Source organism: Garra rufa, chromosome 19, assembly GCF_049309525.1.
Source record: "Garra rufa chromosome 19, GarRuf1.0, whole genome shotgun sequence".
Classification (NCBI taxonomy): Eukaryota; Metazoa; Chordata; class Actinopteri; order Cypriniformes; family Cyprinidae; genus Garra; species Garra rufa.
The window spans coordinates 18,748,386-18,768,492 of NC_133379.1; the positions used below are offsets into that span (position 1 = coordinate 18,748,386).

Genomic DNA, 20,107 nt, shown 5'->3' on the forward strand with positions numbered 1-20,107 from the left:
GGAACCCGAAGTGAGTAGTGCTAAAGATCATTTTTTCCAGGCCTTAAAAATGTGATCATTTACTGTATAGGTATATAATCTTAATGAGCGACTCTCAGCAAACCACTGGGCATCTGACCTGCTGAGAGAACTGCTGCAATCACCGATAGAAACACCAAACTGATTTATTTTATTTATATTTATGGAGAGATTTTGTGTTTGTCAAACATGTTCTGCTGGAATCAGTATAAAATTAGATGTGTGAGAGATGGGGGCTAGCTGTCACCATATTTTTATTCTAGTTCATCTAACTCACAGAGCTGGGCATTTTGTTACGTAATGTGACTTTGTCACAATGGGAACTTGCCATTTATTTATGATTTGAAAAGATTTTTTTTGTTTGTTTGAAAGATAAACTACAATCTGAAGTTACTCTCCACTAGGGGTGGGTGATATGGCAAAAAAATTCAGGAGATTCACAATTTTATCAGGATTCTTTGTCATGTTGGTTTTACTATTTTGCAAGCTGTCTGAGCAGTAGAGCCCAACTAATTTCTTTAAAAGTCTTACAAGGTAACAAAAAAAAAGGGGCCAAAGTATAGTGCCTTGCAAAAGTATTCATTTTTTTCACATTTTGTTGCAGCATTATGTTAAACTAAATTACTTTTTTTTCCCCACATCAATCTACATCTCATACACCATAATGACAAGGCACAGAACAGGTTTGTAACAACTTTATTCATACCCTTTTCTGGGACACTCGAACTTTAGCTCAGGGGCATTCACATTGCTTCTAGATGTTACTACACTTCGAGTGGAGTTAAACTGTGGCAAATTCATTTGAATGAGTATGATTTAGAAAGGCACACACCTCTCAGAAAGGTCTAACAGCTGAAAATGCATATCAGAGCAAAAACCAAGTCATGAGGTCAAGATAACTGCCTGTAGAGCTCAGTGACAGACTTCCGACTTGAGGCTGTAAAGGTGAAATGTACTGAGTTAAGGGTATGAATACTTATGCAATGTACTTATTTCAGTGTTTTATTTTTAATAAATTTGTTAAATTTGCAAATCTGGTTTTTGCTTTGTCATTATTATGGTTTATGGAGTGTAAACTGATGTGGGTAAAAACTAATTTAAAGCAGTTTAACAATGCTGCAACAAAACGTGGAAAAAAATGAAGGGGTATGAATACTTTTGCAAGGCACTGTAGGTGAAGATAAAAGTCTTTATTGAAAGATAAGAACAACGATGCACATTACAAATACACATAATATACAAAAACAAACTGCTTTTTTTGAGGTACAGTAGGTGTAGTAGCATTCAACAAAGTGAATGAGCGAATATAAAAATAAAACACCATAAACACATCAGTGTATAAATTATTCACTGATTCTTCACTGTATTAAAGTTCTTCAGTCAAGAACATTATTGATTTTTCTCTTTGTGTTTTGTGTTTTATTAACATTAAAGGGATAGTTCACCCAAAAATGAACATTTTGTTATAATTTATTCACTTTCAAGTTGTTTTAAACCTGAATGAGGTTCTTTCTTCTGTTAAACAACAGAATGTGGATAACCAAATAGTTGCTGGTCTCCAGTGACTTCCATGGTATTTTTTTATTTTTCAATCAAAGTCACTGGGGAACAACAACAGTTTGGTTACCCACATTCTTTAAAATATCTTCTTTTGTGTTCAGAACAAGAAAGAAATCCATACAGGTTTGGAACAACATGAGAGTGAGTAAATAATGTCAGAATAGTCATTTTTGGATGAACTGTCCCTTTAATGACAAGCGGCAGCATGTTTATTACTATTAGTCTGCTGTCACTTTAAGGCCTGCACACATCTAATATACAGGCATGCATCGTTTTTTTGTTCACTTTCACTTTAGACATAACCAACTGTGTTTATATGTAAACCTGTGTGTTTTTAAGTGTATTAGCACAATCAGAACCGAAAGATAACTTGGTCCAGTGAACATGCGCTGTTTGAGCTTTTTAGTGTGTGCACGCTTCAGGTGTACACGCTCAGAAAAAGCACACGTCAGAACAGCATGTGAATGAATTGTTTAACCAGCAAGGCTATAAAGCAAATGCAAATAATGTTCTTTTGTAATTGTGATTAAGTGTAATGCTCTATAAGTGCAACTCTACCACTGAGTTAACATTTGATGTGAATCTATGTCACGTTTACAGTATATTGACCTGCTCTGTAGCACGATACGATATTTCTTCAAAAGCAGAACGTGAAGACATTTTAATCGTTCACAATCAAAAATCGTGATATTGCACACCCCTTCTTACACATCGTATCTTTGTACTGTATGAAATGTATTTTAGCTAAAATTAATCTGTTATTAATCTGAAAAAAAAATCTAAAAAAAAAAAATCTATTTGCTAACACTTTACTTAAAGCCTTTATGTATAATGCATTATAAATGTATTTATAAGGTAGGTTGTAATGCATTATAGCTATTCATAAATAATTGTAACCAAAGTTAAAATGCATTATAATATTTGAAGATTTATGCTCAATATATATTTCAATATACATTTCTAAAGATGTAGCAATTAATAGATACATTAAGTACTGAAACTTATTCATGAGATCATGCATTACATATATTATATATACTATTTAACACAACAGATGTTTATATCTACTCCACAAGATAAAATAATAACTTAATTTATATAAATGACCCCGTTCAAAAGTTTACATACCCTTTAACCTTAATACTGTCTGTCATTTCCTGGATGATCCACAACTGTTTTTCTCTTTTGTAATAGTTGTTCAAGAGTCCTTTGTTTGTCCTGAGCAGTTCATCTCTGCCTGCTGTTCTTCAGAAAAATCCTCCAGCTCCTGCACATTATTTGTTTTTTTGTTTTTTTCCAGCATTTTATGCATATTTTAACCCTTTTGATTTTGAGATCCATCTTTTCACACTGAAAACAAAAGGTGAAAACATTTACTGTTGCTTAAAAATGTAACACAATGCATTAAGAGCCAGGGAGAGTAAACTTTTGAACAGGATGATGATGATGTCTAACTGAAGACAATAAAGGTACAACTTACCCTAATAAAATTCACATCTTTTGTAGTTCTGTATGAGTCCCTCAATTGTCCTCAGTGTGAAAAGATGGATCTCAAAATCATACATTCACTTTTGGAAAGGGTTCAAATATGCAGATTCTGCTAGAAAACCAAACAATGTGCAGGAGCTGGAGAATTTTTCTGAAGAACAGCAGGCAGATGAACTGCTCAGAACAAACAAAGGACTCATAAACAACTATTACAATAGAAACAATCGTGGATCATCCAAGAAACAACACACAGTATTACGATTCAAGGGTATGTAAACTTTTGAATAGACAAATTTTTATAAATTCAATTATTTTGTCTTGTGGAGTATATATAAACATATGGTATGTGAAATAGCTTATTCAGGACAGTACTAAATAAAAACAAAAATAACTTGCAATTGCCATGATCCCTCCTACTTTGTTAAAATTAACATTTTGCATATTCTGCAAGGCTTTAAGTAGTGTTACCAAAACCAAAACTGTATTTGAATGCATACCACTACACATAAAACAATTGACAACTTGAAAAATGTCAATCTTTCAGCTAAATCTACCATCCTCATTTGGTTTGAATGCATGTCAGTGTGGTTGTACTGTGTTCATTTGTTACCTAAAAAGCTCTTACAAAACATTATGATATTGGGATATCAGTTTAAATAGATTTCGAAGGCCAACATATAAAACACAGCTGGATACAAAACACATATGCAATTGACCTTATGCACGGAGCGTTCTTTAGAACTTCCGCATAAAGATAAGCCAGCTCATAAACTTTCGCTGAAGCTCATTTTATATGTGCTATATATTAGATGGACACTCTTGCGACTCATCTACTGCCTCGTTCTTATCAGAAACTGAGAAAAATTATAATTCCAACATTATAAACTATGTTAGCGGCATGAACATTCAGTTTCATATTATTTAACAACATATCTTTTAAATGTGGATCCTGGCAATCCCATACACTCTGCGTATCTGCACGTTTAAATGCTGACAGCTGAACACTATCATAACATGTTTAGGCTAACGTTAGCTAGCTAGGATACTTCTCTTCAAGGACATCTTAATCATATACTTGATAATCAATAACTTGCCTTCATAGTCATGAACACATTTTCAAAATCTTGCAATATTTTAAAGCCTTTATTATTTTCCAACTCTACAGCTATGAAATAAAATTCACTTCAAGGACTCACTTTTCATTCATAAAAACGGCATCGGAAAAAATGACTTTTCACAGAAAGCAACGTTTTTTTTAGGCTAAAATGGAATTACTCATATAAGCAAAAGATGGCAGCAGAGGATTATGCAGCTGCCTTTTAAACTCCCTATATGTCTCAAGACGTCTTGCTTTTCGATTTATTAAAGTTACTAAGTTAATACATTGTAGTACTTTTACTACAATTTACTCGTGTATTTTATTAAACTGCTATTTGTCATTCTTGAAACGGTATACATGGACGTTTGGTCCTCTTAGACAAACAACACTTTTCTTCGATTGTGAATGGATTATGTAGAGAAAACGAACAAAGTACGTTCATATTACAGCACAGTACAGTTGACCGGAAATGACTTAGCTGGCTTGTCTAAACAAGGAAGTAATTCGTGCATATGGTCAATCGGACTTGAAATATCAACTTCACTTTCACTCTTTATATATTGTTTTGTAATTTTTGTAAGTCTCCTTTTGGCCAAATTCTTTTGATGTTATGGTTGATATCATTTCTGTGCACCGAGCACTAGAGCAGACGTCATTATTTTAGGCAGACCTACTTTTCCTTTGAATTTCTAAAATATTGGTTATACACTTGAAGTGTTTGATTAAGACATAAAACAGATCAATTTTTTTTACTTAGGGAGGTTTCCTGTACACTCCCTCTCTACTAGCTGGTTTCCTCAGAATTAGTGGCTTTGGCTGGCAGGGGAAATATGCTGCTTTTGTATTCATAGTTTGCAAACAGAGCAAAATGAATTCCTTCAGTGTGAGTAATGTGGTATGTAAATTAGAGAGATTTCAGCATTCACTAAAAGAACTTATACTGTAGGCATTCTGTCACTGGGCAAAACTATTATACTGTTATACACTGTAAATGTATGTTATTTTTTATTTTTGCTGTGATGAATAAGTCCTCATAATCCATTATGACTTAATTTCTTTATTTTTAACTCGACCCATTTATTTTCCTTTGTGCTTTCCCCATAACAGTCCCAGCTTATTCATGTTCTCGTGAAAAATCAGTATGCGAGCCAGTTCAACAAGTCTCAATTGGATCCATTGCGAATCTCCAGATATTAGCGATTTACTTTCTGTAAGGACCAAAAATGTGACTAGATAAAAGAATGAGCAGAGTTTCTGTTTTATGCTTCTGTAACCTTTTAACCAAGTTCTGGAACGGTGCCTCTGACTTTGTACTTTTGACTTTTTCTTTCCACAGGTGATCCAGAATCAGGTAAGACTGCTTTTCTTATTCCTCTCAATTTTCATAATACATTCTCAACCCTCATCCCCAGAGAGAGCACATGGTTGCTGAAAGCTTTTTGATATGCACATTCTCTCTTCATAGTCGCAGAGGCACAGATGTGGCGTTCACCATGTATCTGTTCAAGATACGAACAAGTTTCACAAGCAATTTTGATTTGAGGCAGTAAGAAACACGTGGCTCGCCATTAGCATTTGGACTTACTTTTGTCTCTTTTTTTACACCACAGCTGAAAAACGGGGACCGTTTTGTTGAATCGTAATGTCCCGAGCGCAGGTTGGCTTTATCTGTCTATTACATCGGAACAGACAGCTAGAGTGGTCAGGGAGCTTTGAAGTGCTGTAAAAGCTTTTATAAATTTGAACGCTTTTACACACGTTACCCTTTAGACAACGGCGCAAAAAATGATGTGTTTGAGGTGATTGACACACATGTCAGGTTTTCACATCTGTGCCTATCCACGCTGAAATAACCACATTTACCATCCCAGGCAAATATTCCAGCGAATTTCGTCACGCTGTATTTCTGGAGCTCAGTTATATTCCTATACGCGGCTTCCGTTTAATTAGAGAACTGTATCACACATCTGAACTCACCGTATCCTCCCCGCCAGGTGACTCAAGATGAAAGACGAGCTGCATTATAAAATAACATTTTCAGTGATTTGACAGACATTTCCAAGGGATGCATTAGCCATTAGCCACAGCAGTTAAGCGCACACACTCCACTCTAGGCTATCAGCGGCAGCTCTGTTATTAAACCCTGTAGTTCAGTACTCTGATCGGCTACATTTGAATTTTTGAATATGTGGTATATTTAATAGAAGTTTCTTATGATTTCAATGTTAATAATGAGAAATGTTTCTCAACATCAAATCAGAATATTAAAATGATTTCTGAAGGGTCATGTGACACTGAAGACTGGAGTAATGAAGCTTAAAATACAGCTTTGATCACAGGAAAAAAAATCTATTTTAAAATGTGTTCAGAATAAAAGTGTATTACAATATTACTGTTTTTACTTAAATTATTATGGGAATTTCATAATTTGTAGAATATCGGATTAAAAATTTCTTAATACTTTACTCACCCCCATGTTATCTAAGATATTCAAGTCTTTCTTTCTTCAGTCAAAAAGAAATTAAGGTTTTTGTGGAAAACGTTCCAAATTGGTCCAAATTGCAGTTTCAGTGCAGCTTCATAGGGCTATACATGAACCCAGCCGAGGAATAAGGGTCTTATCTAGCGAAACGATTGGTCATTTTCAAAAAAAAAAAAAAATCAGTCAAGCCTGAAATTATTCATACCCCTGGCAAATTCTGACTTAAAGTTACTTTTATTCAACCAGCAAGTTGTTTTTTGTTTTTTGTTTTTTGACCGGAAATGACACAGGCTTCTCCCAAAAGATAATAAGATGATGTAGAAAAGGCATCATTGTGGAAAAAAGAATAAAAAATTCTCAGCTTTTATTTACATTTGAACAAAAAGTGGCATGTCCAAAATTATTCATACCGTTCTCAATCAGCTTTTTGCATGTCTCCACTGGTATTTTTGCCCATTCATCTTTAGTGATGAGCTCCAACTCTTTCTGGTTGGAGGGTCTCCATGCCATCACATGGGAGCTCCATGCCTACATGGGAGCTAAACATTCATGGGTTAATGAATGGAATTGCATTCGTGATTGCAAAGATGCCTCCAGAAACGAATTATTACAATACGAAAATTCTTTCTAGTAAAATATTTTGATGTTCAGTAATCGATTCTTGGGCTGCTATTTTTTTTTTTATAACATCAGACGGTCTGAATCCGACCCTCTCTTCTGATAAACTGCAGCGTGAACAACGACGTGCGCGTGCACCTTCTCATTTCAAACTGAACTGAAGCGTCAGGAAACACTGAATACAATATAAAGCGTAGACACAGCCTGTACTACACAAAGCACAGCAGAAATACATTTTGGCAATCAACTTGTAATGTTTCTGCTGGCGTGCATGTTCAAATGAACGTTTTAAACAGTGTTCCTGCCTTGCATACAACGTATCATACGGTGCTACCGTATAGACGATACTACCGTTTCAAAAATGCAAAGGCACCGCAGGTATACTAAGCTTTAGTATCGCGATACTACCGTAGTACCGGTATACCGTGCAACCCTAGTATGTGGAAATTAATAATGACAAGAACAAAGGAGATTACTGAGGACCTCGGAAAAAGTGTTCATGTTGCTCATCAGACTAGAAAAGGTTGCAAAACCATCTCTAAAGAGTTTGGACCCCACAAATTGAAATTCAGACAGATTGTGTACAAATGGAGCAAATTCAAGACCACTGTTACCTTCCCGCGAAGTGGTCGACCAACAAAGATCACTCCAAAGCAGAACGTGTAATGGTCTACAAGGTAACTTCTAAGCAACTAAAGGCTTTTCTCACATTGGCTAATGTTAATGTTCATGAGCACACCATCAGGAGAACATTGAGCAACCATGGTGAGCAAGAAGAAAGCCACTGTTCTCCAAAAAGAAAACTGCTTGCTAAAGATAATGTGGATATTCAGAGGACTATTGGAGAAAGGTTTCATGGATGACTGAAACAAGTTCAATAGAACGTGTCATGCACTTTACCTTCAGTTACTGCAGCAAAAGGGGTTCACACCAGATACTGAAAGCAAAGATTCACATACTTTTGCAATTCACATATGTAACACTTGATCATTTTTATAAATAAATAAATGACAAAAGAAATATTTTTCTCCCACTTGTTTGATTGGGTTCTCTTTCAGGACTGATGATGTTTTGGGTCATATTTATGCAGAAATATAGAAAAGGGTTCACAAACTTTCAAGCAGCACTGTATATTGACACACATCAGATTTTCTTGCAGCTGTACACATCCAAGACATAAACCGTTTAAGTGAATACTCTCCAAGCTGGCTATTTTGATATATTTTGTGTGTATTTGATTGTTCGGACACACAATCGAAGCCCAAAGTGTAATCTGCTTTTCAGTTTTGAAGCGCGCACACAATTCTGCCTGGGGAACAGCGTCTCTTGCACAGCTTTCAGCATTTTTTCAAACATGTTCCTGCAATTTAGCAACAGTAAAGACTGCATTTTACAACAATCACTGATTGTGCTGCTTCTGATGTTAAGTTTTGGATTTAGGGAGAAACGCATATGTGCACCGTTGTGAAGGGGGAAAAAAATGTGCTAGATGAAATGCGGCTATTTAATAACGTTTCCCCATATCTTCTTTTATATGATCCTTGGAATTCAACATCGAAATCAACAATCAAATTGGCTTAAAGGGGTCATCGGATGCAAAACTCACTTTTACATGTTGTTTGAACATTAATGCGTGTTGGCCATTTGTGTACACAACCACCATACAATAATAAAAATCCACCCAGTGGTATTTTTTTAATCTTTACAAGTAATATCCCCTTTTTAAAATCAGGTCATTCTTAGCTTCTTGTCGATGTGACGACACACAGACAGAGGCCGCCCCCATGATATTTGATTGACATGAGCACCTTACCTTAGACCCGCCCTCAGCAAGCTGAAACAGTCCGACTCCGATCGCCATTGTGTCGACTCGGGTGCGGGGGAAGACAAGAATGTCTCTGATTGAGTGATTGAGGTGTTCGTTGTTGGATGGAATAATGTACAAAGCAGTCAACATTAACTCCCGACACCTGACCCGCTGAAGATGCAGAGGATTAACATTACTTTCGTTTTTGAAAGGAATGTGCCGATCCCGGTCTACATATGCATATATGTTCGCGCAAATCATTCGTTATGCAACTTCACCCACAGCCGAAGTGAGTATAAGGGTTTTTTAAGCATCTTTGCAAATGGCCTTTCTTAATGTGCTAGCAAGTTTTGCAGCTAAACACGGCTAAACGCGGCTAAAGTAAACATTACGGCTCGTCATCCTACGGCAGAGAGGGGCTGGGCGAGCAGAGCTCATTAGCATTTAAAGGAACATGCAACAGAATAGCTCGCTCTAAAAAGGGCTGATTTTGACAAGCAATACATAAATGAGCAATAATACAGCAATAATAATGCAATGCATATTACTAATCAAAAATTATGTTTTGATACATTTACAGTAGAAAATTTACAAAAGTTATAACAGAGGTTGTACAGATGTTGCAAATTCAGACAGGATTAAAATCGCAAAGTACATCTGTAAAACACAACGTTCTCTAACAACTATGTAAACATTGGGTCAGTACTTCCACCTTCGTCAAGCGTGACTGAGTAATGTGTAAAGTCGTGGATGCAGACCTACTGTAGTGCAAGATGAGTATTTTGTGGTAAAAAAAAAAAAGTATAGAAATATTTATTTTTTAAGAATATGACAGATTATCAGGGAAAGTTGTAAGCAGTCGCAGAAATGTCAGCTCCATTGTAAGTTATTATTAGTACCTTATTAATAAATAAGCGGGAATTAAGTGTGAATAGTAACAAAAGCAAAAACGGTGGTACTTATAATGTTCACTTATACTAATGTTATCAGTTAAATCACTTTCAAACGTTTGCCTTGATTCCAGGCTCAGTTGCAGCAACATCACTTATTTTAATAAAACCCTTTTCTAAAATATAAGGATAAGGATACCCTTAGTGAAACATGGGTCCACTGGGTACTCTGAGGTTATTATTAAGTATTGCTCCTTAATTGCTTAATCGGTTCCTTAAAATTCACTTTTGCATTGCAGCAATGTCCTAAGCAACCATTTCACCCTAAAAAGGAAAGAAAAAAATTAAGGAATCAAAACATGTCCCTTAAGTCATCTGCTAAACTCAAGCACAATAGATGATTTTATATTCATTGAGGAGAAGAATGTACCAAGGTTTATTTTAGTGATTAAAAAAAAAATCTAAATATTAAAAGTAATGCTTTGGAACAGTGTGCATTGAGAACAGTGCTATACAAATAATAATGAAACCAGCAACTACGTTTTCATATTTTATTACTTCTACTGTGCGGTTAAGTTAATTAGGTTAATTATCTCATGCAAGGCTTTCGTCCTGTGCGCAAGAGTGATTGATTGGATTATAGTGGCAGGCTTGGGTGTTTTATTCGTTTTCCCTCTAATAAAATAACAGCTTTTTGGTCTTTTGGTCTAGTTTGGTTTACATTACACACATCATGCTCCATGTTGTTCAACAGACCCTCTTTAATAATCTCCACAATAAATTTTGTTATTTGTAGTAAAGATAAAACTTTACTGTTTGATGTGAAATTTCATAACTAAAGCATCTGCTTCTTCATTGCCATCTTTATCAGAAAGTACCTAAGATGTATAAACATTTAGGTAAGGCTGACAGCTAAGGCATATGTTGCAAAGCTCTTAAAGAAAGCCCTTGCCTCAGGGATTTTTACCCCCCAGGGAGACCCTAAAGTCAAACCACTTAAGGGTTTTCATGCAACCGGGTCATGTTTCTTATTTGTAACAATTATATTCGATCAATTTTACCTCTTTGTCAGCACAATATACTGAAAATCATGCTTGTCTGATTTGGCAGCAGTAACCAAAAGGGGCGGAGCTTAACAAAAGGTTGTTTCTGAAACCCAGTTATCAGCTAGTTTTGAAAGCATAACCTATATAACACAGTCAAGCCCGAAATTATTCATACCCCTGGCAAATTCTGACTTAAAGTTACTTTTATTCAACCAGCAAGTTTTTTTTTGACCAGACATGACACAGGCTTCTCCCAAAAGATAAGACGACGTACAAGAGGCATCATTGTGGATAAAAATATTTCAGCTTTTATTTACATTTGAACAAAAGTGGCATGTCCAAAATTATTCATACCCTTTGCAACCTGTCACAGTCTATGGGAAAATCCAAAGTTCTTTACCATTCCAAATAGTCCAAGCTGTTATAAAACATCCTAATTACCCTGATTCATTGGGAACAGCTGTTTTAATCAGCTCAACAGGTGAAAAACAGAAGCTCTCTGCTGTTGGTTTGTGGACAGTCATGGCTAAAACAAAGGAGCTCACTGAGGACCTGCGGCTGCGCATTGTGGCTGCTCACAAGTCAGGAAAGGGCTATACGACCATATTGAAATGTTTTGAAGTTCCAGTGGCTACAGTGCGAAGTATTATTAAAAAATACAAGACTTTCTGCACTGTGAAAAATCTCAGAGGACTTGGTCAGAAGCCAAAAGTGACACCTGTGCTGGCCAGGAGGATAGTGAAAGAGGTAAAAAAAAACAAAAAAAAACAAGGATCACCACCAAGGCCATCCTGATGAATCTGGGCTCTGCTTGTGGCAACATCTCAAGGCAGACAGTCCAACGGTCACTGCACGTCGCTGGGTTCCACGGGGGAGGGGGGAGGGGGGTTTAGCCTGTGGACCAGGGAACCTAATCACAGTAAACAGCACCATGAAAAAGGAGCAATACATCAAAATTCTCAACAACAACATCAGGCAGTCTGTGGAGAAACTTTCAGCACGACAACAACCCAAAACACACACCAAAAGTGGTGAAGAAATGTCAGCAGACAAAAACATTAACGTTTTGCAGTGGCCCAGCCAGAGTCCTGACTTAAATCCAATTGAGGATCTGTGGAGGGAGCTAAATATCAGGGTGATGGCAAGGAGACCCTCCAACCTGAAAGAGTTGGAGCTCATCGCTAAAGATGAATGGGCAAAAATACCAGTGGAGACATGCAAAAAGCTGGTCAGCAATCATAGGAAGGCTTAAAGGCTTTTCTATTGATTATTGAGAAGGGTATGAATAATTTTGGACATGCCACTTTTTGTTCAAATTTAAATAAAAGCTGAGAAATATTTTTTTACACAATAATGCCTCTTGTACATCATCTTATTATCCTCTTGGGAGAAGCCTGTGTCATTTCCGGTCAAAAAAAACAAAAAAACTTGCTGGTTGAATAAAAGTAACTTTAAATCAGAATTTGCCAGGGGTATGAATAATTTCGGACTTGACTGTAAAAATGGCAATAATGTTAATCTAATGTTTGTAATCTATTGTTTACCTGTTTAGCTGCTGAAATCAAGGTGTGAATCTCTGTGGCTTCCTCTGTGGCTCAGATGGTGGTTTTAGTATGTTTCTTCTTCACTCTTTGCAGTCTCTCAGTCTCCGGATGAGAGAGAGACAGAGGTGGGGGCCCCGGCAGTAATATGTTATGGGGGAAGGGGGTCTTATCGTCTTTCAGTTGGAGTGGAATAATGAAAAGAGAACTTTGTTTTTAATTAAAGCGGGACCTTTGGGCATGATTAAGGGGCTAGTGATTAATCACCTCTCTGGTCCACTGAAGAGGCTGTGCAGGTCGGCCCGAAGCCTGCGAACGGGAATGATTTACCCATGAACCCTCCGGAGATAGGCCCGTGTTTAGACCGCAACTCGGCGGGACCCTTTTATGCCGTTTTACATACAGATATGAACCGGTATGATATTTTTGGAGTGGATTTCCGCAATTGAAAGGTCAGCAGTGTAATATGAGTGTGTGTCGGATGCAGGCGCACACAGGAGTGGTAATATATCATAGTGAGTTTAGTAGCAAAGCAAAACAGCTGACTCAATTTTAACACCAGATTTTATGTTCAAGAGTAATGTCTGCATTTGAAACGATAAGCTTGACCTGCGTAATGCGGATTTTCAATGATATATCTTAGTAATATTTTATAAAAATGTTCTAGGTTTAGAACAAGCTCAGTCGACAGCATTATCTTGATTGCTGCCAAAATTAATTAAGTTGGTTTGAGAAAGCCAGCTTACTGATCTGCTATTTAAGCTGCTTCTTCTTCTGAGCCAAAATTTGAACATTAACTCCTCCTAGAGCTTTAATGCTACAACCACTTAAATTCGGGTCAGACATTCAGACTTGGTGTCTATATCTTTTTTTTTAACTGATTTAACTTACTGTTTTTGTAAACCAGACTATCAAAACCACTAAAAATCTCATAGACTTTTATTGAGGGGGTGAAAACTTTTGTACAATAAGACTTGTGTATTTAAAGGGGTCATCCGGTGCCACATGCACTTTTACAAGCAGTTTGAACTGAAATGTGTGTTGGGAGTGTGTGTACACAACCACCCTAGAATGACAAAGATCCGCCCAGTAGTTTTCTTTTAATTTAGTAAAATAATTTGCCTCTTGTCATATCGAGCCCTTCTCAGATGCCTGTCGTTATGGCGTAACACCGACAGAGGCCGCTCCTGCGATAGTTGATAGACAGCAGTGTTTTAGCATAGACCCGCCCCGAGTGAAGTAAACTGACAGCACTGAGGGAATGTGACCGCTGATCTATCTAAATGGGTTCATGGTTACGTCATTTCTCACCATACTGCTTTATAAACGAGGGTCAGTATAAAGCTTAGCTTTGTAACGCTAGATGGTTTAAAACGGTGTCTGTTAATGATTAAGATGTAACCTTAACGCAATACCTGCAAACGTGTTTACAGCCCGCAACTGCACGAGTAAAGACTATAACACTCACATTTATATATTTCAATATAAGGACGGGGTAAGTTATGTTAACCGATCACTTTTTTGCTCTTGTTCAATCAGCTATGCCTCAGTAAACACACCGCGTTCGTCTCTTTACCACAGTAAACTCACCGCGTTTGTCTCTTTACCACAGTAAACACACCGCGTTCATCTCTTTACCACAGTAAACTCACCGCGTTTGTCTCTTTACCACAGTAAACACACCGCGTTCATCTCTTTACCACAGTATACACAGTAAACACACCGCGTTCGTCTCTTTACCACAGTAAACGCATCACGTTCGTCTCTTTACCACAGTATACACAGTAAACACACCGCGTTCGTCTCTTTACCACAGTAAACGCATCACGTTCGTCTCTTTACCACAGTATACACAGTAAACACACCGCGTTCGTCTCTTTACCACAGTAAACTCACCGCGTTCGTCTCTTTACCACAGTAAACTCACCGCGTTTGTCTCTTTACCACAGTAAACACACCGCGTTCATCTCTTTACCACAGTAAACACACCGCGTTCGTCTCTTTACCACAGTAAACACACCGCGTTCGTCTCTTTACCACAGTATACACAGTAAACACACCGTATTCGTCTCTTTACCACAGTAAACACACCGCGTTCATCTCTTTACCACGGTAAACACAGTAAACACACCGCGTTCATCTCTTTACCACAGTAAACACATCACGTTCGTCTCTTTACCACAGTATACACAGTAAACACACCGCGTTCGTCTCTTTACCACAGTAAACACATCACGTTCATCTCTTTACCACAGTATACACAGTAAACACACCGCGTTCATCTCTTTACCACAGTAAACACATCACGTTCGTCTCTTTACCACAGTATACACAGTAAACACACCGCGTTCGTCTCTTTACCACAGTAAACACATCATGTTCGTCTCTTTACCACAGTATACACAGTAAACACACCGCGTTCATCTCTTTACCACAGTAAACACATCATGTTCGTCTCTTTACCACAGTAAACACACCGCGTTCATCTCTTTACCACAGTAAACACACCACATTCGTCTCTTTAACACAGTAAACGCATCACGTTTGTCTCCACAGTAAACACAGTAAACACATCACGTTCGTCTCCACAGTAAACACAGTAAACACATCACTTTCATCTCTTTACCACAGTAAACACAGTAAATGCATCAAGTTTGTCTCTACAGTAAACACAGTAAACAAATCACGTTCGTCTCCACAATAAACAGTAAACACGCCGCGTTCGTCTCTTGACCCCTTGGCATCGGATGACCCCTTTAAGATGTCTATTGCTGTAGAAAAGTTTAACAAAGTTTAACAAATTCCTACTGCACAAACCAGCCTAAGCAGGTTTGCGCCACTTTTTTGCTGGTTAGACTGGTGTTAGTTAGGAGATCTGCTAAAAGACCAACCAAGCTTAAACCAGCTACTTTAAGCTTAACACAGCTAAGACTAGACAACCAGCTTTAGCTGTGTTTTATTAGATTTTTTTTTGCTAAATCAGTTGGTTTTAGTTGGTGTTTAGCTGGCTTTTTTGTTAAATCAGCTGGTTTTAGCTGGTTTAATAGTTTTTTTTTTCTTAATGAATCAGCTGGTTTTAGCTGGTTTTAAGCTGTTTTTTTTACTAAATTGGCTGGTTTGACTTGGTTTTAGCTGTTTTTAGCTGGAATTTTTCATTCATGTAAGCAATATGCTACAACATGCTAACAACATGCTAACCATGCTAGCAATATGCTAGTAACATAAACAAGAAACATTTGAACAACATGATAATCTTGTTAGAAACATGCTAACAACATGTTATTCATGTTGAAAACATGCTAGAAGCATGTTAATCATGTAAGAAACATGTTAAAAGCGTGCTAATCATATTAGCAACATGTTAACAACATGATAATCACGCTTAAGAAACATGTTAATAACAAGCTAGAAACAAGTTAATAGAAACATGCTAGCAACATGCTATTCATGCTATAAACATGCCCAAAGCATGTTAATCATGTTCAAAACAATATTGAAAGAAAAGAAAACATGTTCAAAGAATGCTAATCATGCTTGCAACATGCTAATCATGCTTAAAACATGTTAGCAGCATGTTAATCAAGCTAGAAATATTCTATCAACATGCTTATCATGTCAGAAACATGTTAACTACAAGCTAGGAACATGTCAATTGTGTTAAAACATGCTAATCATGTTAAAAAGATGTTAATAACATGTTAATTGTTAGAAACATGCTATTAATGCTAAAACATGACCAAAGCATGTTAATCATGATAAAAACAAGTTTAAAACATGTTAATCATGTTAGCAACGTGTTAATCATGCTAGAAACATGTTAACAACAAGCTAGGAACATGTTAATTGTGTTAATACATGCAAACAAAATGCTAGTCATTTTAGAAACATACAAGCAACATGTTAATCTTGTTAAAACAACGTTGAAATAATGCTAATTGTGCTATCAATTGCTAATCATGCTTAAAACATGTTAATGTTAATCAAGCTAGAAACTTTCTATCACCATGCTTATCATGCTAGAAACATGTTAACAACAAGCTAGGAAATAGTTAATCGCATTAAACATGCTAACTACATGCTAATCATGTTTAAAAAAACATGTTAACAACATGTTAAATGCTAGCAACATGCTGTCCATGCTAAAACATGCCAAAGCATGGTTTAATCAGCTGGTTTTAGCTGGTTTGACTTGGTTTTAGCTGTTTTAAGCTGGAGTCTTTCATTAATGTTTGCAACATGCTAAAAACATGCTAACAACATACGAACCATGCTAGTAACATGCTAGTAACATAATAATCAAGTTAGAAACATTTTCACAAAATGCTAGTCATGTTAGAATGCAACATGCAAGCAACATGTTAATCATGTTAAAACATGTTTAAAGAATGATAATCATGCTCACAGCATGATACTCATGCGTAAAACATGTTAGCAACAAGCTAGGAAAATGTGTTTAAACAACTATATGCTAATCATGTTAAAAACATGTTAACAACATGTTAATCATGTTAGAAACATGCTAGCAACAAGCATGTTAATCATGCTAAAAACAAGTTAAACGCATGCTAGTCATGCTAGAAACATAAACAAGCTAGAAACATGCCACACATGTTAAAACATTCCAGAAGCATCTTAATCATGTTAAAAACATGTTGAAATCATGCTAATGATGCTAGCAACATATTAACAATGTGTTAATCATGCAAGCATGTTAGCAACATGATAATTATGCTAACAACATGTTAAATCATGTTAGTAATGGGCTAAATCATGCTAGCAATTTACAGTCAATATCTATCTAAACTTCAAGCTTCTACATCTGCTTTTTTCAGGCTAGGCTCTCTCAGGCAAACTTCAACATGTGTTCTCTCTAGTTTTCACTTGTCCCTGCTTTTCTCTAAAAAGAAAAAAAAAATCAAGATTAGTGAGGTGAATTGAAGTGGAAATGAATAGAGCCAATTTCTAAATATTAAAAAACTCAGCTTCATTGAAATGTCCATAGGATATAAATATATTAACAGTTTTTTTTGTGAGGAAGATCACCTGCTAAGCTTTTCTATGTGAACTTATATGCAATTTTACAACTTTCCTGCCATGGCAAGCCATAAAATGACTAAAATGATTTAAATACCAATTCAAACAATGACTTTTTTTAAACAAAATAATTAAATGTAAGTGTTTTTTTTTTTAAATCAGCCTCACATTCCTGCTTTTAAATCATAAAAAAAATGGTCCCCTTTCACTTTCATTCATACAGTCAGTTTCAACATTACGCCGTAGTCAACATTATGCCACAAATGTTCCAAATTGACCTTAACTTGTATTGAACCCTGGATATTCATTTCAGGCCAGCTAAAATGCGTTCACACGCACACGCACGCACACACACACACACACACACACACACAAACAAAGCAGAAAGATTCACTATCTCACTAATGACCCAGGCCCCAAACTAAGCTAATTCGTAATCCTGAATGTATAATGGCTTTGCGACAAGCTTAAATGAGCATATCATGTCCTTGACGTGGCCTTGGCATTCAGCAGAACAGGAAAAAGAGGGAATAGAAGGAATCATGATTTTCATAAGTGCTTATTTCGCAGGCAGCTGCATTTCTCTTTCATCTTGCGCTCATTTTGTCTCACTTCCTCCCTCTCTCTCTCCTGTCCTTCTCCTATTCGCGCATTTGTCAACAACCAGCAAAAAGCGGCGGCACAAACATCCACGCTTATTTACCATAATCTGATTGTTAACTGGCGGGTATTTGAAGTATGCAGCTGCCCCCCTCTGACGGAGAGATCGTATCACAGTAGTAAATATCACAAAGACACAATCCCTTTACCACTCCACACTTACTCACCTGAGACTGTGGGCTTCTTGATTGTAAAGTCATGCGCTGCATACTAAACGCAAACTAACAAATGAATGTGAGATCCCTCCGCCTTCACCACGGAGGTTCGGGACCCGCAGCTGTTGTTGCTGTGGCGAGTAAACCCGTCTGCATTTTTTTAAGGTGAATTAATGCAAGTAAATCTCCGTGCCTCTTTCCTCCCTGAATCTCATCCGTGTAGAAATCCAAGCCAAAGTTGCTGGCAAGGTCAGGGCTCAGAGCTAGTCCAAGACCTAATCTATAAAGCATACCCATTTCGGATGAGCCATGCCGTTTCTCCATCCAAGGGATCCGGAGGAAAAAGATTCCTCTTTTTCACATGACCTTGAAGGACTTTTTTTTTTTCTCCTCCCCTCTATTGTTATATTATTAACCCTCTGATTGCTGATGAAGCTGTTTTGTTCACTGGAGCACCAGATGGTGGTAGTGACACCTTTATTGGTTGACATTGTTTAGGGCACCCTGTGGTTTTTCTCTGAGAGATCACCTCCTGAAGAGGACATTAATCAATGCAGCCGTAACCAACCGTTCTGATCTTTGAAAAGGTCACCTGATTGGCTGCGTGCTTGGTGACAATCAGAGTGTCAGATCTGCTAAGAGCTCATTTATTCACTGAGATAAGCGGGCCAATTGCAGGGAAGCTGTCAGGAAATATCCAGCTCGTATTTCACAACCGAAATCAACAAAACAACAACAAATTATACATTGCAAGAAGAAAAATCTGCCTATTTTTAGAATTTCTTTTGCAGGTGACATTTAATCAGGACATTTAGGTGTGACATGCGTTTTGTTTTATTATATTTTGACATTATATTTTTGGGGTTTTATTAATCATCTTTATTATTCAAGAAATTTGACAGCTGAAACCCTTTGCTTTATGTGGAAGGCCGATTCTGCCTGTTTCTGTGAATTTTTCTCTCAATTGTCATAATTTTTCTTCACAATTTTTTTTCTTGCAATTTCGCGTTTGTATCTCGCAATTCTGACTTTTTTCTCAGAAAAGGTTTTAAGGAAAGTTGCAATTCAGAAAAATAAAGTCAGAATTGCGAGGTATAAACTCTTTATGTGAGTTTATTTCTCACCAGTTCTGAGAAAACAGTCAAAATCACAAGGAAGAAGTTAGAAAAGCGAGATAAACTTGTATTTGTGAGAACAATAAACTTGCATTTGCAAGGAACAAGTCAGAATTGTGAGATAAAAACTCGCAATTGCGAGAAAAAAGTCAGAATTTCAAGATACAAACTCACTTTTGCGAGAAAAAAGTCAGAACTGTAAGAAACTCCCAATTGCAAGAAAAAAAAATCAGAAATGCGAGATACAAACTTGGATTTGCAAGAAAAAAGTCAGAATTGCGATTATGTAAACGCACAATTGCAAAGAAAAAAAGTCAGAATCGTGAGATACAAACTTACATTTGCAAAAAGTCAGAATTGCAAGATATAAACTCGCTAGTGTGAGCAAAGTCAGAAATTCAAAATATAAACTCACAATTGCAAGAAAAAAGTCAGAATTGCAAGATAGAAACTCGCTAGTGTGAGCAAAGTCAGAAATTCAAAATATAAACTCACAATTGCAAGAAAAAAGTCAGAATTGCAAGATAGAAACTCGAATTTGCTTGAAAAATTCAGAATTGTTAGATATGATCTTGAAATTCTGAGAAATAAACT

The 20,107-nt window shown here is 36.7% G+C and overlaps 1 protein-coding gene across 1 annotated transcript in view; it reads left to right on the plus strand.

Moving 5' to 3' along the window:
• nrxn2a (neurexin 2a) overlaps window positions 1-20,107 on the plus strand; it is a 614,491-nt gene that overhangs the window by 118,881 nt on the left and 475,503 nt on the right. The window contains exon 4 of the mRNA XM_073823970.1: window positions 5,502-5,516. Coding sequence (XP_073680071.1) covers window positions 5,502-5,516 — 15 coding nt within the window. The remainder of the gene's footprint in view (window positions 1-5,501; window positions 5,517-20,107) is intronic.